General features: G+C 44.4%; 1 protein-coding gene across 5 annotated transcripts in view; it reads left to right on the top strand.

Annotated features, from left to right (window-relative positions):
• LOC129862363 (SLIT-ROBO Rho GTPase-activating protein 1-like) overlaps positions 1 to 24,484 on the top strand; it is a 178,781-nt gene that overhangs the window by 103,452 nt on the left and 50,845 nt on the right. For all 5 annotated transcript variants that reach the window (XM_055933912.1, XM_055933913.1, XM_055933916.1 and 2 more), the window contains exons 7-11: positions 3,113 to 3,334; positions 4,482 to 4,583; positions 15,360 to 15,557; positions 16,177 to 16,261; positions 17,513 to 17,540. In XM_055933912.1, coding sequence (XP_055789887.1) covers positions 3,113 to 3,334; positions 4,482 to 4,583; positions 15,360 to 15,557; positions 16,177 to 16,261; positions 17,513 to 17,540 — 635 coding nt within the window. The remainder of the gene's footprint in view (positions 1 to 3,112; positions 3,335 to 4,481; positions 4,584 to 15,359; positions 15,558 to 16,176; positions 16,262 to 17,512; positions 17,541 to 24,484) is intronic.

The following is a 24,484-nucleotide window of genomic DNA, read 5'->3' on the forward strand; positions in this document are numbered from 1 at the left end:
ATACATACATACACTATTTATATAAAAGTATGTGGACACCCCTTCAAATTTTGTTGATTCGGCTATTTCAGCCACACCCGTTGCTGACAGGTGTATGAAATCGAGCACACAGCCATGCAATCTCCTTAGACAAACATTGGCAGTACAATGTCCTTACTGAAGAGCTCAGTGACTTTCAACATGGCATCGTCGTAGAATGCCACCTTTCCAACAAGTCAGTTGGTCAAATTCATGCCCTGCTAGAGCTGCCCCAGTCAACTGGGTGTGTGCTCGATTATATACACCTGTCAGCAACGGGTGTGGCTGAAATAGCCAAATGTACTAATTTGAAGGGCTGTCCACATACTTTTGTGTATATAGTATACATATATATATATATATATGTGTGTGTGTGTGTGTGTGTGTGTGTGAGATATATATATAATATCACACACACAAATGTACGTATGTATACCCCTTTACTTTTTCCACATTTTGTTACATAACAGCCTTATTCTAAAATTGATTAAATTGTTTTTTTTGCTCACCAATCTACACACAATACCCCACAATGGCAAAGCAAAAACTGTTTTTTAGAAATGTTTGCAAATGTATTAAATATAAAAAACGATACCTTATTTACGTAAGTATTCAAACCCTTTGCGATGAGACTCGCATCTTGTTTCCATTGATCATCCTTGATGTTTCTGCAACTTCATTGGAGTCCACCTGTGGTAAATTCAATTGGTTGGACATGATTTGGAAAGGCACACATCTGTCTATATAAGGTCCCACAGTTGATAGTACATTTCAGTGCAAAAACCAAGTCATGAGGTCAAAGGAATTTTCCATTGAGCGCCGAGACACAATTGTGTTGAGGCACAGATCTGGGAAAGGGTACCAAAAGATTTCTGCAGCATTGAAGGTCCACAAGAATACAGTGGCCTCCGTCATTCTTAAATGGTAGTAGTTTGGAACCACCAAGACTCTTCCTAGAGCTGGCTGCCCAACCAAACAGTAATTGGGGGAGAAGGGCCTTGGTCAGGGAGGTGACCAAGAACCCAATGGTCACTCTGACAGAGCTCCAGAGTTCCTCTGTGGAGATGGGAGAACCTTCCAGAAGGACAAACATCTCTGCAGCACTCCACCAATCAAGCCTTTATGGTAGTGGCCAGACGGAAGCCACTCTTCAGTAAAAGGCAGGGCAGCCCCTTGGAGATTGCCGAAAGGCACCTAAAGGACTCTTACCATGAGAAACTAAATTCTCTAGTCTGATGAAACCATGATTAAAGTCTTTGGCCTGAATGCCAAGCATCACGTCTTGAGGAAACTTGGCACCATCCCAACGGTGAAGCATGGTGGTGGCAGCATCATGCTGTGGGGATCTTTTTCAGCAGCAGGGACTGGGAGGCTAGTTTACTCACAATCGAGGGAAAGATAATCAGAGCAATGTGCAGAGCAATCCTTGACAAAAACCTGCTCCAGAGCGATCAGGACCTCAGACAACGACCCTAAGCACACAGCCAAGACAATGCAAGAGTGGCTTCGGGACAAGTCTCAATGTCCTCAAGTGGCCCAGCCAGAGCCCGATCTAATATATTTGGAGAGACCTGAAAATAGCTGTGCAGTGACGTTCCCCATCCAACCTGACAGAGTTTGAGAGGATCTGCAAAGAATAATGGGGAAAAACTCCCCAAATACAGGTGTGTCACGCTTGTAGCGTCATACCCAGGAAGACTCGAGCCTGTAATCGCCGCCAAAGTTGCTTCAACAAAGCACTGAGTAAAGGGTCTGAATACTTATGTAAATGTGATATTCCAGGTCTTTTTTTTTTATATACATTTGCAAAAATTTCTCAACAGTTTTTGCTTTGTCATTATGGGGTATTGTGTGTAGATTTTTATTTGTTTTACACACTTTTTGGATTACTACATGATTCTATTTGTTATTTCATAGTTTTGATGTCTTCACTATTATTCTACAATGTAGAAAATAGTACAAATCAAGAAAAACCCTTGAATGAGTAGGTGTCCAAACTTTTGACTAGTACTGTATGTAAATGTGATATTTCTGTTTTTAATTTTCAAAACCTGTTTTTGCTTTGTCATTATGGGGTATTTTGTGTAGATTGATAAGGGGAAAAAACAATTTATCCATTTTAGAGTAAGGCTGTAAGGTAACAAAATGTGGAAAAAGTCTAGGGGTCTGAATACTTTCCGAATGCACTGTACATATACACACACACACACACACATTATCACATCTTTAGCTTGAATGGGGTGTGAATGGGGTGTGGGAAAGACCCTGCCCCTTTAACCAACAATAGCGATTGTGTATTCCAGACAGACGGTGAGGAAGGGCCATTCTGGGTGCTAAAATGTGCTCCTCTTCCCTCCCTCCTGCTCTCTAGCTTATGTAAATCACGAGGGTGTGTGTGTTCGTACCTGTGTGTGAGCTCCTGCGTGTTTTGCATGTGTGTTTGTGCGTACCAGTGTTTGTGGGTGTGTGCGCACGCTTGTTTTAGTATGTTGTGCAATCTGTCATAAGAGTTGACAGTCAATTGTTAAAGAAATTATAGTTGATGAATTGGACAGATAACATCCAATGTAATGTGGACAAGTAGTGCGTTAGGTAGCCTGGCAGACAATGCTCCTGTGTCTGGGTGTCTTCATCACCTCCAAGGCTGTCTGTGTGAACTCACAGGTGCTGGCTTACCAAAGGTCCTAGTTAATGAGATCCAGCATCAGATGTTGGGAACATTATTCAGGTTCTATAACTCCGGGCCAAGCCAGCAGTCAGAGAATGTATCAGACTACTCAGTTAATGGCCAATAATGTTCATGGCTGCAGTGTGTCGAGAGACTAAGAGAGCAGACATTGTTGACCATGTTGAAACCAATACAAAGTTGTTGGTTTTTCCATAAACGTATGTGTTTTTGCTGGAAAATAAATGTCATGTTTTAGGACAATCTGCAGAATATGTTTGGTGTACCATTGTGGGCACTAAAGTTCGTTTTTTATAAACCTTGTACCGTGGCTGGACTTGACATTTTAGAAGCTTCTCATCAGGTTGTCAGAAGTTGCAGTAAACGGGGCATCCTGATCCAATACAGTCTCATCTTCCCCTCTACCAGTGCTGTGATCTGGGCTACCACGCCAGCCTGAACCGTGCCCTGCGGACCTACCTATCGGCTGAGTACAACCTGGAGACAAGTCGCCACGAGGGCCTAGACATCATCGAGAACGCCGTGGACAGTCTGGACCCTCGCAGCGACCGCCAGCGCTTCATGGAGTTGTACCCCACAGCCTTCTGCCCGCCCATCAAGTTCCAGTTCCAGCCCCACATGGGCGATGAGGTGAGACATTGAGACCCACAGGCTCGTTGTTCTTTGTGTCCATTTCTCCATCTATCCACTCATTCATTCATTCATCCATTACTGTAGTGAACGCTAGTGCTGTTTGTCCTAATGGTTGAGGAGGCCTCAGTATTTTTAACAGACCTAATATGTTCAGTCCTATATGCTGTACAGGGTGGAAGTGAGGTTGATTATAAGGTCTTGTACTAAATGAGCCCTGGTTTTGCCAGCTTAATTGCACAGTTTTAGTGTGTCTGGGCCAGCAGAGGAGATGTTTATAGGCTGAAGCCAATGACAAGCACATCTCATTTCTCAGCCTCAAGTCAAATGGAGCAGTGCAACACGCTGAATTAATTTTACTGTGGAGTCGTTGGCTCTGGGGTCCCTGATATCATGTCTGTTTACAAGCTATTGATCTGCGGCTGTCTGGATTCACATCTGGGTCAGTGACGTTTGTGGTGTAGTTTAAAAATCATTTCTGGGCCTCCCGGGTGGCGCAGTGGTCTAGGGCACTGCATCGCAGTGCTAGCTGCGCCACCAGAGTCTCTGGGTTCGCACCCAGGCTCTGTTGCAGCCGGCCGCGACCGGGAGGTCCGTGGGGCGACACACAATTGGCCTAGCGTCGTCCGGGTTAGGGAGGGTTTGGTCGGTAGGGATATCCTTGTCTCATCGCGCTCCAGCGACTCCTGTGGCGGGCCGGGCACAGTGCGCGCTAACCAAGGGGGCCAGGTACACGGTGTTTCCTCCGACACATTGGTGCGGCTGGCTTCCGGGTTGGAGGCGCGCTGTGTTAAGAAGCAGTGCGGCTTGGTTGGGTTGTGCTTCGGAGGATGCATGGCTTTCGACCTTCGTCTCTCCCGAGCCCGTACGGGAGTTGTAGCGATGAGACAAGATAGTAATTACTAGCGATTGGATACCACGAAAATTGGGGAGAAAAGGGGATAAAAAAATAATTAAAAAAATACAAAATAAAATAAAAAACATTTCTGATGTCTTTGCCATTTTAGGATAAGATTAAGTAACCCCACTGTCAGATTAAGTAACCCCACTGTCAGATTAAGTAACCCCCCTGTCAGATTAAGTAACCCCCCTGTCAGATGGTGGTGACTTTCAGTTTAGTGATGATGTGTTTCCTCTTCCTGCCCAGGTGTGCCAGATTGCGATGCAGCCGCCGGTGAGCGGAGAGCTGATGTTGAGGTTCCAGCAGCTACAGTCCCGCCTGGCCACTCTGAACATCGAGAACGAGGAGGTAAGAGGGAGCCTAACACTGCCATATCTTGGTCGTATTCAGTAGGGTATGCAACAGAAAAGTATTGCAATGAAAAACGCAAATGGGTGTTTTTTTATTGGACCAGCTAGTCCTTAAATCCAAGTGGTCCCTCCCTGTTTCAGTCAGTTTTTTTCATTTGGATCCTAATGAACACAACCCTGACTCACTTGGGTAGCCAACGACACCAACCAACATCATCTGCTTGCATTTTGGTCCATTGTGGTCACATGTTGGGAAGGAATTGAAATGCTGTATGAAAAGTTCACTTCAGTCAGAAAGTAGCCAAGGGGAGTTGATATCTTAAATCTTTCAGAAATCGAAGTTGGAATAGTTTCCATACAACACAACTCTCCTACACTGCAGGCAGCCTTCAGAACCACTCAGAGAAGTCTTCTCCCTCGCTCCCAATGGTGGGAAAAAATCTGACTCACTCACTCACTCACTCACTCACTCACACACACACACACACACACACACACACACACACACACACACACACACACACACACACACACACACACACACACAATCTCTTTTTATTTGTACACTGTCCCACTTCTCTCGGTTTCGACATTGGAGGTGCATCCCTGGCTGTAACATTTTAATCGGACTGGCTGGCATGCCTGAGTGCTTGCTAAATAAAAAGCCAATGGGAAGGAAATGACACTGTCTGCTGCTGTGGTGTTAGGGAGTGCAGTCACGTCCATCAGTCTGGCTTCTTGTCTCTTGTTGTCTCACGTCTGACCTGCTTCTCCTTTCTCCGCTTCATCTCGTCTTGTCTCACACCAGTGCACACAGCCTTCTGTCTTTTATCTCGCAAAGAAATAATAACTTGGGAAAGAATGCTTGTAAATGTGAAGAGCAATTTCAGACTGGCTTGATTATACAACTAAAGAAAATGTATAGATCTGTTTTTTTGTCAGATGCATAATGTCTGCAAGATGTCTATATTTTTGACCTCTTCACTGTATGTTTGTGGTGTGTTTCATAGAGTAGAGTACAAGGCTCAGGCTATCCCACTGGGGGTATGATGTATTTCTGGATGGGAGTTGTTGTTGACACCTAAGCCCAGCTGGTGCTTTCACACTGCCTGTATGTAGTCAGTGCAGGCAGAACCAATCGGTGTGGAGGGTCAGGAAGAGACATGGTGCTGCATGCCCTTGTCTGCCTGGATGAAACGGAGCTCCCCATATGGATCAGGTGTTAAGTTCATGTTTTAAGTATCCCTATATTTCTGTTATTACGGGGCTATCACTCAGTCAAGAGTGTGCATGCGCAGGAAGTCTAGTCGTTGTTGGACCGAGCCTGGAGTGTAATGCTACCTTGTAGTGTGTTCATATAGTAGAGTAAACTTTGTTAAACTGGAACCTTGTCGTTGTGTCATTTCGAGTTAACATTGGTAGCAGAGGATGGTTTCTAACTACAATGTGCCACCTCGCTTCGACGAGAAGAGGTCGTACGAAAGTTGGAAAAATGAACTGGGAATCTGGACACGCGTTACTAATCTGGACGTGAAAAAGCAAGCACTTGCGGTGGTATTATCGCTCGAGGGAAGAGCGAGAGATACAGCACTGGAAATATCCGTTGAGGATTTGAACAAGGATGACGGTATGGGAACTTTGATCACAGGACTGGATTCTGTATTTCTTAAAGAAGAGAAAGACCTGCCTACGAGGCATATTCAAACTTTGACAGTGTTACGAGAGATATTTCGGTTGTAATGACGGACTACATCATTGATTTCGAACAGAGGTACAATAGGATGCGCAAGTACGACATGGTTCTCCCAGATGCAGTGCTAGCGTTCAAGTTACTAGGTACTGCCTGTCTAGATGGTAGGGAGAAACAGTTGGCTTTGACTGCTTGTACTGTACTGACTTTTGCATCTATGAAGTCGGCACTAAAAATAATATTTGGTGAAAAGACGTCTGTCGCGCCAATAACAGATGGAATGCAAGTGAGTGACGCAGCATATTACACCGAGCAGCACAGAAAAGGCACCAACAAGTCACGTTCTCAAGACAACCAGAAGAGGGCGCCATTTCCCGGCACAAATCCACTGGACAAATATGGAAGGAGATCGAAATGTGCTATTTGTCAAAGCACTTACCATTGGGTTAAAGACTGTCCTCATAAAAATGAACAAGTTAAACTAACAGAGGAAAATGTAAACACAGAGATAGAGCAGTGTAACATTACACTGTTTTCAAATGAATCTGCTTCTGATACTGAGATTTTTATAGTTGAATCCTTAGGATCTGCTGTGATTGATACTGCATGTACACAGACAGTGTGTGGTGCAAAATGGCTTGATAGCTATGTCAGTGAACTAAATATGAAGGAAGTACAAAATATGATTGACACACCAAGCAACAGAGCTTTCAAATTTGGAGATGGGAGAATTGTCCATTCTACCAAGAGAGTTAAGATACCAGCAAAAATTGGTCAGACTAAGTGTCACATTGAAACAGAGGTGGTCCCTACAGATATCTCCTTACTATTAAGTAAAGCTTCCCTCAAGAAGGCAGGGGCTGTACTAGACATAAAAAATGACCAGGCAGTGATGTTTAAACAACCAGTGACTCTTGAACTTACTACCTCAGGCCACTATTGTGTAAACATTTTAGACAAAGACATCACACAGAGTCCATGCAAAAATGAGATTCTGACTGACACAGAGAACATGAGCACTAAAGAAAAACACAAAGTATTGTTAAAGCTTTACAAACAGTTTGGACATGATACAGTTGACAGACTTCAGAAGTTACTCAGCAGTTCAGGGAATAATGATGATGAGAAGTACGAAACTGGAAACAAAGTGTACTACAAACGAGTTGACTGTCAAGAGTGGAAAGGACCGGGAGTAGTCATTGGTCAAGATGGTGTGGTGATATTTGTGAGGCACGGAGGCATGATTGTCAGGGTGCATCACTCAAAATTGTGAAAAGTAAATGATCAACAAGATAGAGGGGCTGTTGCTGAGAATCAGTCTCCTAATGAAAATTACAAAAAGGACACAGTAACAGACACAAACCTACCAGATGTCGCATCCAATGATATGGACACTGAAACTGACACAGGAAATGGAGCAGAGACCTTCAACAATGCCACAGGTAATACTGTTGAGGGTTCAAATGAGGAAAACATTCAACAACAGCCACATGTGTTAAGAGAACATGGTTGTTCCAATCTGAAAACTGGACAAAATGTTAAATACACGGACAGAGAAAGTGGTATTCCACATACAGCAACCGTCATTGAACGAGCAGGAAAAGCAAAACACCAGAACTGGTACAACTTGCAGTACTCTGAACCAGCTACACTTTCTGGTACAACAGGGTCAGCTGACCTGCCACTTGTAGATAATATCAGAATTGAACCAATGGAAAATCAAGAAAAACAGAATGACATTCAAAATGATGATGTACTTGAAACAAAGGACGTGTCATTTGACTCAGCTAAGCTAGATGAGCTCAGTAATTGGAGGAAAAATGGAGTGTTTGAGGAAGTCAAAGACATTGGCCAAAAGTGCGTCTCAACAAGGTGGGTGTGAACCCTTAAAGAATCCTTAACTGGAATAGTGCCCAAAGCACGTCTAGTGGCTAGAGGTTTTGAGGAGCTGGCTGCTAAAGAACTCCCAAAAGACTCACCAACATGCGCCTCAGAGTCACTCAGATTGCTGATGTCAGTGATCTGCCAGAAAAAATGGAAACTTAATTCCATAGACATCAAATCTGGATTTTTGCAGGGAACAGAGCTGTCAAGGGACATTCACATCCGACCTCCGCCCGAAGCTAAAAGTGAAGGAACACTGTGGAAACTAAAAAAGTGTGTGTATGGACTGGCAGATGGATCACTCTACCGGTACAACAAAGTCAAGGCAACAATGCTGAATACAGGTGGAAAAATGTCACAAGTGGATCCTGCAGTCTTCTATTGGCTTGATCAAGACTGCAATGTGAATGGAGTACTTGCCTGTCATGTTGATGCCTTTATCTGGGGTGGCTCACAGACCTTTGCTTCAACTGTGATTCCACACCTCAAAGCTGTTTTCTAGGTTGGCCGTGAGGAGCATGATCATTTTTGTTATGTTGGCATAGAGTTTATTACAGTTGATGGAAAAATACTGATGCAACAGGAGAGCTATATCAAGAATCTTCAACCCATCCACATGGATTCTTCAAGAGCCGTACAAAGGAATTCCCCTCTATGTGGAATTGAAGCTGGTCAAAGATAGGACAAATTTTATGGGCTGCGAGACAGAGTAGACCTGGTTTGATGGTTGCAACTTGGCATCTAACACAAAACACGCCACTGTACAAACCATTCATGAGGCAAACAAAGTTGTTCGTAAACTGAAATCACAACAAGTGACTTTAAAGTTTCAGCATGTTGGAAAAGATGACTCTTTGAAACTAGTTGTCTTCAGTGATTCTTCGCTAGGTTAACACTGGTGGGACAAAACGGCACTTCCTACCTGTAGTTTGTGTCACTGACAACTACTCATTAGTTGATGCTGTGAAGTCAACCAAGTCTGTCACAGAGAAAAGACTTTGAGATTAGCAGCATCAAGGAACTTATTCAAGCACAGAGAATCCAGCGGATTCTGTGGTCGACCACAAAGGAACAGCTTGCTGACTGTCTGACTAAAAAGGGAGCATCCGGTCTTGTGCTCCTACAGGCTCTCGCTCCTACAGGCTCTCAGTAATGGAAAGTGGCAGCTTGAGTAATACAAATAAAAACTGTCACACAACCCATTTGTAATGGGGATCTTGAATAATACTTGGACATTTAATTATGTTGTTGATGTTTTTATTTCTTTAAAGAAAAGGGGGAGATTGTTAAGTTCATGTTTTAAGTATCCCTATATTTCTGTTATTACGGGGCTATCACTCAGTCAAGAGTGTGCCTGCGCAGGAAGTCTAGTCGTTGTTGGACCGAGCCTGGAGTGTAATGCTACCTTGTAGTGTGTTCATATAGTAGAGTAAATTTTGTTAAACTGGAACCTTGTCGTTGTGTCATTTCGAGTTAACATCAGGATGGGGAACCACTGCTCTGTGTCAAGTCCACAAGATGGTCTCTTCATGGTGTCTCATTGAAAAGGCCTTTCCAGGGGCTGTCATTTGGAGACACTGAAGCAGAACTGTACACACACATTACTAGCTGTCAAATCCTTGCTTCCTCCTTCCTTGTTTCCTCAATTCCTCCCCAAGCTCAACCTCCCCAGGTCTGAGGGAGGGAATTGGATCCTCTCCTCCAATGCGCTTTGAGAGGAATTGAGGAAACGAGCAAGGAGGAGGCAAGTATTTGATGGACCAAGATCTACTCCAGCCAGGAAAAGTGAAAAGCTGGGATTTGTTGTGTTTTTCTCTGGTATCATGATCTGCATCTGTTTCATTGACAGCACGAGAGGATGAAGGAAAACATGGATGAATAATTTATTAGCATGAGAGTAGGAAGTCTCTCATCCCCATTGGGCCCACTGTGGCCCCCTGGTCTGGTTTGCGTGCCCTTTAAAGATGTATGGATGTACAGTGTATATACTGTATGCAGATATATCTGCAGAAATGGAGTATGTTCTGCTGTGTTGGTTATCAACTCCCCTTGTTGGTTAAACCTCTACCTCAAATTTCCTTGGCTTTAGACAGATACAGACAGCGTCTCTATCTCTCGCTAGATGTGTACCAAACGTAATAAATATTCTCAAGTCGTTTTGTACTTAACCCCGGCAATCCAATACGCTCTCCTTTGTAGGGAGCCTGTGTTTTGTTTTTCTACAGATAAACCTCAGGGTGTCACATCAAAACCTGGGAGGTGTGTGCTCAGTGTTAGTTCAGTGTTGGCAGCCCTGATTCACTGATCGTGAGATTAGCTTGCTGCTCACCACAGGCCCTGAGGAATAGAAATCCTGCTATTCCCCAGACAGGTTTATACTGGAGGTGACGTGCTAGTTGTGAAGTGCCATGTCATTACCTCCAGGCCTCCTGATCTGATCCTGCTGGGCACCAGTGGGTAGATCTCAGTGAGCCTCTCCATCTGAAAGCCCTGCTGTAATTGAGCCTAGCAGTCAACACTGGTAACTAGTAGTCTGCTGAATGATGGAGGGACTTTCATGCATGGGTCCTCTCGATACTCTCTATACTCTCTATACTGTAATTCAAAAGGCACTCGCACATCTGAGCTATCTTTTTTTGCAGGTGCATGGTAACAGTTGAATAAGATTAGAAAAAGAAGAAACCCGCACACTGCTCTTTAATAAGCTTCGTCAGAGCCCCTCTTCATACTGTGATAGCTGGGCACCTTGGTCTCCACTGTTCCACCCGGGAGAGGCTGGGAGAGCAGGGGCTCGCCTCTTATTCAGGGCCTTGTTAGGAAAGGTACTCCTATGCCCATGGCACAGAGATGATTGAACCCATGGGCTGGTCCTAAATAGTGCAACTCTGGACTTGTACCCGTATTCACAAAGCCTCTAGGAAGACCCAGGTATTTCGGTCCTATCAAAGCAGAATGTTGGAAAAGGAAGGGAAGTATTTTGACCACCCTCATTCCACTCAGTATTATCACTCTTCATCTGAAACTACTAAAACTGTCAAATAACCCAGTTCCCTTAGTAATTGAAGGTAAAACTATAATAGTGATGTCATCATCAGATGTCCTAAATCACCACACTATAGATCAAACAGACAGGTGGACTTTTTTTAATTTGAAACGTCTCTTATTAGAAGTTGAATTGCCTGCCAATCCTACATTTCATTATTCATTATTTCTGTCATTATCCCTGTCCAGACCTGTAGTGTTGTTTCTGGTTTATCCTCCACATAGAGACGAATGACAGTGTAATACAGCCACGTGTGTGTGTGTGTGTGTGTGTGTGTGTGTGTGTGTGTGTGTGTGTGTGTGTGTGTGTGTGTGTGTGTGTGTGTGTGTGTGTGTGTGTGTGTGTGTGTGTGTGTGTGTGTGTGTGTGTACGCGCGCATGCAGAATCAGTTATGAACCTTGCCACATGTAGATGAAAGGGGAGTTGAATGCCTTCATTCATACCACCCTGTTTTTCTAAGGTGCCTCAAACATTGCATGAGTCATGGGTCTTACAATTAGTAACACAAGTTATAATATGTTCCTGTCTCTGTGTGTATAGTAGCTATGTGGAACCAAAGGAACACTCCCTTTGACTATGGTATGTCCGAGTCTGACTTTGAGATTAATTGACGTAGTCAAGCCCCCCTTGAGCTATTTCTCATTCAAGGGCTCACAGCTCGACCTAGTTACTATCTCTCCTATCAGAAGTACAGTGGGGAGAACAAGTATTTGATACACTGCCGATGTTGAAGGTTTTCCTACTTACAAAGCATGTAGAGGTCTGTAATTTTTATCATAGGTACACTTCCACTGTGAGAGACGGAATCTAAAACAAAAATCCAGAAAATCACATTGTATGATTTTTAAGTAATTAATTTGCATTTTATTGCATGACAAAAGTATTTGATCACCTACCAACCAGTAAGAATTCCGTCTCTCACAGACCTGTTAGTTTTTCTTTAAGAAGCCCTCCTGTTCTCCACTAATTACCTGTATTAACTGCACCTGTTTGAACTCGTTACCTGTATAAAAGACACCTGTCCACACACTCAATCAAACAGACTCCAACCTCTCCACAATGGCCAAGACCAGAGAGCTGTGTAAGGACATCAGGGATAAAATTGTAGACCTGCACAAGGCTGGGATGGGCTACATGACAACAGGCAAGCAGCTTGGTGAGAAGGCAACAACTGTTGGCGCAATTATTAGAAAATGGAAGAAGTTCAAGATGACGGTCAATCACCATTGGTCTGGGGCTCTATGCAAGATGGGGCCATGTATCGCGAGATCTTGGCCAACAACCTCCTTCCCTCAGTAAGAGCATTGAAGATGGGTCGTGGCTGGGTCTTCCAGCATGACAACGACCTGAAACACACAGCCAGGGCAACTAAGGAGTGGCTCCGTAAGAAGCATCTCAAGGTCCTGGAGTGGCCTAGCCAGTCTCCAGACCTGAACCCAATAGAAAATCTTTGGAGGGAGCTGAAAGTCTGTATTGCCCAGCGACAGCCCCGAAACCTGAATGATCTGGAGATGGTCTGTATGGAGGAGTGGGCCAAAATCCCTGCTGCAGTGTATGCAAACCTGGTCAAGAACTACAGGAAACGTATGATCTCTGTAATTGCAAACAAAGGTTTCTGTACCAAATATTAAGTGCTGCTTTTCTGATGTATCAAATACTTATGCCATGCAATAAAAGGCAATTTAATTACTTAAAAATCATACAATGTGATTTTCTGCATTTTTTTTTAGATTCCGTCTCTCACAGTTGAAGTGTACCTATGATAAAAAATTACAGACCTCTACATGCTTTGTAAGTAGGAAAACCTGCAAAATCGGCAGTGTTTCAAATACTTGTTCTCCCCACTGTACATGGCTTCTGACTTTGGTCACAATCCTTACTTTGGTCACAAACCACAAACGTTTCAGTAAACATTACACTTGCAAAAGTTCCAAAATAATAAAGACATTTCAAATGTCATATCATGTGCAAATAGATAAAGTACAAAAGGGAAAATAAATAAACATAAATATGGGTTGTATTTACAATGGTGTTTGTTCTTCACTGGTTGCCCTTTTCTTGTGGCAACAGGACACATCTTGCTGCTGTGATGGCACACTGTGGTATTTCACCCAGGTGATATGGGAGTTTATCAAAATTGGGTTTGTTTTCAAATTCTTTGTGGGTCTGTGTAATCTGAGGGAAATATGTGTCTCTATGGTCATACATTTGGCAGGAGGTTAGGAAGTGCAGTTCAGTTTCTACCTCATTTTGTGGGGAGTGTGCACATAGCCTGTATTCTCTTGAGAGACAGGTCTACTCACACTCACTCACTCACTCACTCACACCCTCTCTCTCTCTCTCTCTCTCTCTCTCCTTCCTGTCTCTCTCCTTCCTCTCTCTCCTTCCTCTCTCTCTCCTTCCTCTCTCTCACTTTGTCTCCTATCTCTCCTTCCTCTCTCTGTCACTTGATCTCTATTTCCTATCTCTCCTTGTCTCCTTTCTCTCCTTCCTCTCTCTGCCACTTGATCTCTATTTCCTATCTCTCCTTCCTGTCTCCTTTCTCTCCTTCCTCTCTCTGTCACTTGATCTCTCCTTCCTGTCTCCTTTCTCTCCTTCCTCTCTCTGTCACTTGATCTCTATTTCCTATCTCTCCTTCCTGTCTCCTTTCTCTCCTTCCTCTCTCTCACTCTGTCTCATTCCTGTCTCTCTCCTTCTTCTCTCCTTGTCACTCGATCTCTATTTCCTTTCTCTCCCCTTTCTCTTTTTCCGTCCTCTCTCTACCCCCCCGTTCTTTTCTCTCGCTTGCTCTTGCTCTCTCCCTCTTTCTCTCTCTCTCCTTCCTCTGCTTCCTCTCTCTCGCACGCTCTTGTTCTCTCTCTCTGAACCACTCCACCAGGTGAACACATGCGCTTTGCCATTGCCTGAGCCATAGGCATACAAAAACATCCTTTCCCTCCTGTCTATCTATCTCCTAACTCTCTCACTGTCATTTTGCTCCTTCTCACCCAAATATATATTACATCAGGATGTCAGTTTAGGCCTCCTCACAGAATGGAAGTTTTATAAGTGGCCAAAACTTCTCTCAAATTGAGACTGGACATTTCTGAGGTGGGAAATGTTTGTTTGCAAATAAGATGGAAGTCATTAAAGCTTTAACACAATTATTATATCATATCCACTGGAAAGAAGTATATGTTTATTGTCAGTGTCTAGTGGAATCTTGCATTGTTGTGTTCTCCCTCTGTTGTAAGTGATGGGATATGCTTGGCCAAGCCTTGACATTTATAAGCTCCTGGAAAACCACTTGGGCTGACGGTGAAGTGGCCACTATGGAAATGAGTTTTAAATGCCTGAGACTGAGTACATTTCATCCCTACCTTCCATCCACCTCTATTATTTCATCCCTACCTTCCTTCCACCTCTATTCTTTCATCCCTATCATCCTTCCACCTCTATTCTTTCATCCCTACCTTCCATCCACCTCTATTATTTCATCCCTACCTTCCTTCCACCTCTATTCTTTCATCCCTACCATCCTTCCACCTCTATTCTTTCATCCCTACCATCCTTCCACCTCTATTCTTTCATCCCTACCTTCCTTCCACCTCTATTCTTTCATCCCTACCTTCCTTCCACCTCTATTCTGTCATCCCTACCTTCCTTCCACCTCTATTCTTTCATCCCTACCATCCTTCCACCTCTATTCTTTCATCCCTACCATCCTTCCACCTCTATTCTTTCATCCCTACCATCCTTCCACCTCTATTCTTTCATCCCTACCTTCCTTCCACCTCTATTCTTTCATCCCTACCATCCTTCCACCTCTATTCTTTCACCCCTACCTTCCTTCCACCTCTATTGTTTTTGAGTGCATGCAAATTGATTGCTCTGGTCTCGAGTCATGCTTAAGGACGGATGCATTTGTCATGCTGAGTGTGAAACGAAAGGCAGTCAGAAAGCCATGCATTTATCACATTTTACTGCCTAGGAGTTCAGGGGTCATTTGGTCAGTGGTCGTCACTGAGCACTGGTCCTTCGAGCCGGATGGGGAAACTTGAGTGAGCTTATGAGTACTTGAGGGAAAACAAATGACAGTGTAATGTGTTTGAATGTGTTTACACCTGTGACACTGTAAACCGGTCCTGAAGCTCCGATCCTCTTTGGGTGCCCTCCAGATCAAGAAGACGTCAGAGGCCACCCTGACGACCATCCAGGACATGGTGACCATCGAGGACTATGACGTCTCCGAGTGTTTCCACCACAGCCGCTCCACCGAGTCGGTGAAGTCCACCGTGTCGGAGACCTACCTCAGCAAGCCCAGTATCGCCAAACGGAGGGCCAATCAGCAGGAGACAGAGCAGTTCTACTTCATGGTGAGTGGAGCGCCCCCTATTGGTAACTTCCAAGTTATGAATGTAGAGAACTGGGCAGGGTCATATTCATGTGCATACTGTAGTAGCAAAACATAGCAAAATGTTTTGCAATGGAAAGCAAAAACAATAGTTTCTTATTGGACACGTTCAGTAAGTCCTGCTGACTTTAAATTCAGACTGACAGTCACTGTGGAAACTGCTGTGGATAGATGGCTAGGAAATTAATACATTGGATTTTGACTAGTTTGGATGGTTGTGATCCATGGTCTTGTAGTTGTAATCTATCTGAGGAATGTGAACAGAAGCTGTGCTTGTATTTCTAGGGATTTGTTAGAGCTCTAAAATGCTGCATATCATATGTATTCCCTCTCTTGGCATTTTTACTCTCAGAAACAAAGCTCTCCAAAAATATCTCTTCCTTAGCGAGCGGTTAGGCTATTTTCTCTTCTTCTGTCCTCCTGGCTGTCTAAAGATGGACATGGTGCGATAAAGCTTTAAAAAGACTCCCGTTGTCGTCCTGTCCTTTGCCCTTGGCTGCCTTATCAGAGATTGGTGTCTTAAGGGCAGGCAACGCTTACTTGGCTCATCAGCCCTAGTAATCGCTCTGAATTGTCCACAGAAATTCCGGGAGTTTCTGGAGGGCAGCAATCTCATCTCCAAACTGCAGGCCAAGCACGACCTACTGAAGAGGACTCTGGGAGAAGGTAAGGGATCAGAGACTCACATTGTGCTGGCCTACTTCCTGTCTGGCGGTCCCGTCTGTCCGTCTGTTGGTTAGTTAGTCTATCTGTCTGTATCTGTCTGACTCCTCTGTCTGTATGTCCCTTCTGTCTGTTTGGCTGAGTTGTGATCTAAGCAGGTTTCCATATGTATGAAATGGTATACTGAACGTCTCCGCTATTGTCTGTGTGGGTTTGTAAAGGAACTCCTGAATAAATAAAAGGGAAAGATTGCATGCACATTCCAAACTAAGTGCAGTGCTTTAGAACTGTAGAGCTAATTAGAAACCGTTAAAAACATATTTGGTTGATTCTAAAATTGTCCACTTCAATCTAACCTCTGTGGTAAAATGTCCATTGTGCTACTTTCTCCATCAGGCCTCACAACAGAGATGCTAACCTCAGCATTAGCGAGCCAAGTCAGAGCTAAAGGGATTGTGCTGTTGTGATTGATTAGTGGTTAGCTTAATGGCCTGGCAGCATTAGCGCGGTAGGACTATTATGGCTGGGTTCACTGTGTTCTACATTGGTGGGATCTCCTCAAGGCCTTTGACTAAGCTACTGTCAACACTGAGCTGCTGCTGAATGCTAGCTAACTAGCTAACAATGCAGGCAGCAAGCTCTCGGGTAGTCTAAATCTGTCAGTCTCAGTCAATCTGTTGGCTGTACAGGGAGTTGAGGAAGAGAATGGGAACTTTGATAATAATTAGCCATGGACTCCTGCCTGCTACAGTGAATGTCGGTGAGTGTGTTTAAGTAGGTATAGGTAAAGCTAGCCCCACCCTGGTGTTACCCTGACAGGTCGGATCCTGTCCATGTGCATAGTGGATGAGCACAGGTTTAAAGTTTAACCTCTTGTTAGGAGCAATTTGAGGGATTTGGAGTTTCTTGACTTGTGAAAACATGCGTTTTTGCATGTGAAGGTAAAATTGCGAGTGAAGGTTGTGTGTGTGTGTGTGTGTGTGTGTGTGTGTGTGTGTGTGTGTGTGTGTGTGCTTAGACAGGTGTTCTTTCTTTTTTTTACTGCAGGTAAAGTATAAGTGTGTGTTACTGTGTGTGAGTCATTATGTGTCATTGTGTGCGTCACCATGAAGCCAGTGGTTGTGGGCAGATGGCAGGGCTGCATATGCTTTACTGAGCGTGTGCACAATGCTCTGCAAGCTCCTCTGGGAAAGGTCCCATGTCTCATCTCACATCCTCTCTCTCCCTTCCCCTTTCTCCCCTCGGTCTCCACAGGTCACCAAGGGGACTATATGACCACAAGGTAAGACACTACCACGCTCTCTCTCTCCTTCACACACTAACCTCTTAGGTTTTAATAAGACCCTTTCTGTATATATTTAGCTGTCCCTATTCAGTTCTTTGAAAACTTATCCCCATAAGTAAAAGTCAGTGTACTCTTCCTTGCGAATGCCATTTCTCTTTATTCTCCCACAGTAAAATGACCAACGATATCTAGACAAATATTTATTTCCACTGGTTTGTAAAGAAAATTGAAGTTTGCCACTTGAAAAGTTCTCACTTATCACTGTGTGCAGAGTAGAACAATCCCTACTGTACTTGAGCTATTATCAAACTGCTGACCCTGGAGAAGAGAGACCAGATGGTACTGCTCTAGACTCCCCAGGGTTTGAATTTGCCATATGCCCAGCATGGTATGGCCTGGTAATATTGTCCCCTTCCAAGAGCCTCAACCCTCTTGCTCTCTCGCTTTCTCTCTCGCTCTCTTTCTAGCTCTCGCTCTCGCTCTATCTCTTTTTCTCTCTCTCTTTCTCTTTTTCTCTCTCTCTTTCTCTTTTTCTCTCTCGCTCTTTCTCTTTTTCTCTCTCTCTCTTTCTCTTTTTCTCTCTCTCTCTTTCTTTCTCTCTTTCTTTCTCTCTCTTTCTTTCTCTCTATCTCTTTTTTCTTTCTCTCTCTTTTTCTCTCGCTCTTTCAATTCAATTCAATTTGCTTTATTGGCATGATGTAACAATGTACATATTGCCAAAGCTTACTTTGGATATTTACAATATTAAAATAATAAGAACCATACATTGAACAATAACAATAAGCATACAGTAGAGGACATTTCCCTGTCAGACACTGTCCCTCAACTTATGGCAGGCAGCAATGTAGTGCGCTGCCAACCCACCGCTCTCTGCGTCCTCCCCCAACAGGACAGGTACCCTATTCTCATCAGAGAGGTCTTTGAAACCTTGAATAAAGGTTTCAAATTTGGGGAAATGATACTCTCTAATTGTTTTATTTATTTTTTAACATTTTGCCGGGAAATGAAGTTAGCCACGGTGTACTGTCAATTTAGGGACAGATAGCACTGCATTTTGCTTTGTGCTTGTGTTTCCCAATAAGCAATGTAGTTTTGTTTTGACTGTGTTGTAATTTGGTTTATTCTGATTGATTGGATGTTCTGGTCCTGAGGCTTCAGTGTATTAGTAGGACAGGTTTGTGAACTCAGCCCCAGGACCAGCTGAATGAGGGGACTGTCTTTTCTTTGCTCAGCTCTTGATATTGCAGGGCTTGGTAATGATATGAGAGGGGGTCAAAGTATTTTAGATGTTTCCAAAACTTAATTGCTCTTTTTTGTGTTATTATTATTAGTGGATATTGGCCTAATTCTGCCCTGCATGCATTGTTTGTAGTTTTCCTCTGGGCATGTTGGAGAATCTTACAGAACTCTGCATGCAGGGTTTCAATGGGGTGTTTGTCCCATTTGGTAAAATCTTGTTTTGCAAGTGGACCCCACACCTCACTGCCATAAAGTGCAATTGGTTCAATGACACATTCAGTTAGTTTTAGCCAAATTTGAAGAGGTATTTCAATTTGAATTTGTATTTTAATGGCGTAGAATGCCCTGCTTGCTTTCTCTCTCAGTTCATTCACTGCATCATTAAGGTGTCCAGTTGAGTTTATTTTTAAACCTAAGTAATTGTAGTGTGTGCAGTACTCTATATATTTTGTACCAATTGAGGACTTTGGTCTAATTCCCTGAGATCTGGATCTTCTCTGGAAAATCATTATTTGAGTCTTTTTGGGGTTTACTGGGTGACAGCAGGCATAGGTCATCTGCGAAGAGTAGGCATTTAACCTCTGAATTGTGGAGACTAACCACTCTTTTGCCATTTGCCTGAATATATAGTTGATGTTTTTTACTGCTAGATTGATGCCTTCTTTACTGTGAGTGAATGTGGTGTCCAGAAAGTGTTTGGATATTTTGGTTACAGGTTGCTTTCTGGTATTCTTCTGTGATGTTTTGGACCCATCTGTATGAATTTCAGATTTTTCCCAGCTTACTGGGCTGTGGATGTGTGGTTGTTTCCATGTCTGTTCTTTTGAGGAACAATGTAATTTGTCTGTGATCAGACAGAGATGTTAGTGGCTTGACAGTGAATGAGCTGATAGAGAAAGGGTCAATGTCTATAATCATATAGTCTACTGTGCTGTTGCCAAGAGGTGAGCAATAGGTGAATCTCCCCAAAGAGTACCCCTGTAACCTACCATTGACAAAGTACAGACCCAGGCTTCGACAGAGCTGCAACAGATCCCTTCCGTTTTTGTTGATGGTGCTGTCACTGTTGTTTCTATGGGGAGATGAAGACAGTTAGAAACAGTATGGCCTGTAATAAAGCTGTCCCCTCGTGTGCTCGTTAGATCAGGTAGTGTGCCTGTGCGCGCATTTGTGTCCCCACAGATGAGCACATTTCCCTGGGCCTGGAAATGGCACGTGTCTTCCTTAAGGGTGGGGAAGATCTCCTCTGAGTAATATGGGGATTCTGAGGGGGGGATATATATTGCACAAAGGCACACATCTTTTTCTGTCAATACAAGTAATTTTTTCAGTTTTAACCAAATGTGATAAACTCAGCAGAAGAAACATCTTATTATCTTACATTATCTTACATCCTTTTTCAGGACCCTGTCTTTCAAAGATAATTTGTAAAATTCCAAATAACTTCACAGATCTTCATTGTAAAGGGTTTAAACACTGTTTCCCATGCTTGTTCAATGAACAATAAACAATTAATGATCATGCAACTGTGGAACAGTTGTTAAGACACTAACAGCTTACAGACGGTAGGCAATTAATGTCACAGTTATGAAAACGTAGGACACTAAAGAGGCCTTTCTACTGACTCTGAAAAACATCAAAAGAAAGATGCCCAGGGTCCCTGCTCATCTGCGTGAACGTGCCTCAGACATGCTGCAAGGAGGTATGAGAACTGCAGATGTGGCCAGGGCAATAAATTGCAATGGAAATGACTGTGAGACGCCTACGACGGCGCTACAGGGAGACAGGACGGGCAGCTGATCGTCCTCGCAATGGCAGACCACGTGTAACAACACCTGCACAGGATCGGTACATCCGAACATCACACCTGCGGTACAGGTACAGGATGGCAACAACAACTGCCTGAGTTACACCAGGAATGCACAATCCCTCCATCAGTGCTCAGACTGTCCGCATCAGGCTGAGAGAGGCTGAACTGAGGACTTGTATGCCTGTTGTAAGGCAGGTCCTCACCAGACATCACCGGCAACAATGTTGCCTATAGGCACAAACCCACCGTCGCTGGACCAGACAGGACTGGCAAAAAGTGTTCTTCACTGACGAGTCGCGGTTTTGTCTCACCAGAGGTGATGGTACTGCAGTACTTAATGCAGCTGGTGGCCACTACAGATACTGACTGTTACTTTTGATTTTGACCCCCTCTTTGTTCAGGGACATATTATTCCATTTCTGTTAGTCACATGTCTGTGGAACTTGTTAAGTTTATGTCTCTATTGTTGAATCTTGTTATGTTTATACTAATATTTACACATGTTAAGTTTGCTGAAAATAAACGCAGTTGACAGTGAGAGGATGTTTCTTTTTTTGCTGAGTTTATATATTCCTATTCATTGAACAAGAAAACTGTTTATACAATATGTGTGTGCATGCATGAGTCCTTGTGTGTGCGTGTTTAGTGTAGATGTATTGGAGGAGCTGTTTAATCTCAGTCAATCCTACAGGGTTCTGCTGTCCTCTGACGACATCTGCGTAGCTGCACTGGTCCTGCTTTTGGGCCCTGTGGAGTGGAGGGGGGCCAGGTCTGGTCCATGGTGCTTTCTTTCTGGTCTGGTAGTGGTCTGGTAGGGGTCTCTGGGTGGTCCTCTGTCCAGTGAGGCATGGGGTGTTTGTCTACCAAGTGCCACCTCCTTTAGAGACTTGGCAAACATCCCTACTGTCTGCTTCCTCAGGTGGGAGTGTTACAGATGCTCTGTGGTGATTGTTGGGTGGTGAGCAACGTGCACGTTCGGGAGTAGGCCACACCCTCTGGTGATGTCAGCGTTGACTTTCTGAATGGTACGGGGATGAAAGTCTTTGCGGGGCAGCAGAGTGGAGATGGTGATGTGGGAGTTGGGGAACCGCTCAGAGGCCCTCTCTGCTACTCTGTTGACCAGGCTGCCTGCTCTCTCCTGCTCCTCTCGCAGGTTGTTGGTGCCGGTGTGAATAATAATGTGGCCTGGTGTGCCAAAGTCAGGCTGGGACAGGATGTGGAGTGCATCCTGTGTTTTTGGGCACCATATTTTGGACACCTTGTGTTGGGGGAAGAGTTTATCCTCTTGGATGAATTTCCCATTTGAGTCAATGAGGATGGCCACCTCAGTGGGTTTTACCAGAGTAGTGGGTTTACGGTCTGTTGCTGGGGTACACAGGGCCTGTGTACAAGGAGAGGTGTGTGGGGGTGTGTCTGTAGTAGGTGTCCCCATGTGAGCCTCCTTGTTGACTGGGGGTGTGGGTAAAGGTTTGTCGGTATGGGGGGGATTGTGGGTAAAGGTGGGTCAGTGGGTTTGTTAGGGGTGGTGAGGGGCTGCAGCTTCTCTCTAGGAGGCTCTACAGTCTGCTCTCTGTGCTGCAGCACCCTCTTGATGACAGACAACTCCTTTGCCATCTCCTCCTTTACCTGCACCAGCTCTCTCCTCATGGTGGCCTTTACCTCCTCAAGCGCTGTGGTAAGGCTCTCTCCACATGGTGGCCTTTACCTCCTCAAGCGCTGTGGTAAGGCTCTCTCGTAGCTCCTGGACAGAGTTCTTAACCTGCTCCTGCACTGGTTGATCTGGTCCTGTAGAAGCTCTGTGTCTGGGCTCGAGGTGGTGTAGCTGAGGAGCTGCTCATTTAGCTCAGTAACCCTTACCTCTAACAGAGCCAGCTAACAGAGCCTCTCTCAGCAGGCTGATGGTAGTGTAGTCTTGGCTTTGGTGGTTGTAGGCAGGCAGGGGGAGGATAGACCTGTTGTGTGGGTTTAGTTCTGGGCCTGTGTTCCTGCTGTTGGGGTGCCTGAGGTGAGGAGAGGTCGGGTGCTGTCCTTGGCTTTTTTTGTTTCCACTATCTTCCTTAGGGTGGGGAAGTCCTACACAAAAGAGCTGAGTGCAGCCTCACTGCCCTGGACCATGACAGTGCCGTTCTGATACATGTTTACCGGCAGAAACCTGTTTTCCTGGTCCTTCTTGCTGTCCTCAAAAATGTGGATTTGCCTTCCCTTGTAGATGCCTATCTTTACATTTACATTTAAGTCATTTAGCAGACGCTCTTATCCAGAGCGACTTACAAATTGGAAAGTTCATACATATTCATCCTGGTCCCCCCGTGGGAATTGAACCCTGGTCCCCCCGTGGGAATTGAACCCACAACTCTGGCGTTGCAAGCGCCATGCTCTACCAACTGAGCCACACGGGACCGGACTCTCTCTCTCTCTATCTTTGTGGTATAGCTGAAATGCCTGGTTACAGCTGTATGCCAGGCAGTAGTGTGGTCTGTGTAAAATAACTGTGTAACAGTCCTGTTGTATGAGCAGTCAGCAAAGAGAGTTTCCGGGTTCTCCCTCAGAATTCTGTGTTTAAAATTGATTCTTCCCTTCTTTGATTGGATTTCTGCTGGAAATTCAAAAAAGGGTGGGAGTCTATGTCTCTGCTGCTGCTGGTTCTGCTAGCTCTGCCTGTGGACTTGTTGTTATGGTTATCACCAGTAAACAGTTGGAGATAGAAGTAAGCTAGCTGACAGATTTGAATTTGTCTAGCTAGCACGATTAAGATTGGTCTTTTAACTCACTCTGTCAATTTTTTCCTACGGTATTGATTTTCAGTTGTACAATTTGATTACCTATACATTTTTTGCTAGTTTAATCGTGTTAATCTCACTCTTAACAACTAGAAAGTTAGAACAAGTCAGGAGCTGTTCTTCTGCATGACCTCTCTCTCTCTCTCTCTATCTCTTTCTATCGCTCTTTCTCTCTCTCTATCTCTCTTTCTATCTCTCTCTCTCGCTCTCGCTCTCTTTCTTTATCTTTCTCTCTCTCTCTCTCTCGCCCTCTTTCTCCCTCTCTCACTCTTTCTCTGGCACTCGCTCTCACTCTTTCTCTGGCGCTCACTCTCTCTCTCTCTCTCCTTCGCTCTTGCTCATTCGCTCTCTCTCACTCGCCCTCTCGCTTTCTCTCGCTCACCCTCTCTCACTCTTTCTCTGGCACTCGCTCTCACTCTTTCTCTGGCGCTCACTCTCTCTCTCTCTCTCCTTCGCTCTTGCTCATTCGCTCTCTCTCACTCGCCCTCTCGCTTTCTCTCGCTCACTCTCCCTCCCTCTCGCTCTCTCTCGCTCTCTTTCGCTCTTTCTCCCTTTCACGCTCTCTTTCTATCTCTCTCGCTCTCTTTCTATCTCACTCTCGCGCTCTCTTTCTCTCGCCCTCTCTTTCTATCTATCTCTCTTTCTATTGCTCGCTCTCTCTCTTTCTGTATGTTAGGAGTGTTAGGTGCATGCTGGGAATTATGTGAGTGCGAGGGTTGTGTAGAGTTAGATATCTTGGTTTTTCTTTTACTTCCTATGCATGATTAAGGTTATCATTATTTTTATTTAGTTGTTGTGGTAGAATTAAGTATATTGTTTTTCATGTCGAAATTACCCTGGTTTTGGTGGGTGGTCACTTCGGCACGGCTTTAGGTGTGTTACTGAAGCTACTGTCACGGTGGAGGAGTTTCTGGTCGCCGTAGGAGAGAAGGTAGGATATGAGAATGTTGTTTATGCGTCACGGATGAATAAAGCGGTGGTGGTATTTCTTAAAGAAGAGCGCCTTGTAGATCGTATGCTTGAGCATGGCGTACTTCTTAAAGGAATGTTTATTCAAGTTACGGCACTTTTTTCTCCGTCAACAAGGGTAATGATTTCGAATGTACCGCCGT

Source organism: Salvelinus fontinalis, chromosome 9 (genome assembly GCF_029448725.1).
Source record: "Salvelinus fontinalis isolate EN_2023a chromosome 9, ASM2944872v1, whole genome shotgun sequence".
Taxonomy (NCBI): Eukaryota; Metazoa; Chordata; class Actinopteri; order Salmoniformes; family Salmonidae; genus Salvelinus; species Salvelinus fontinalis.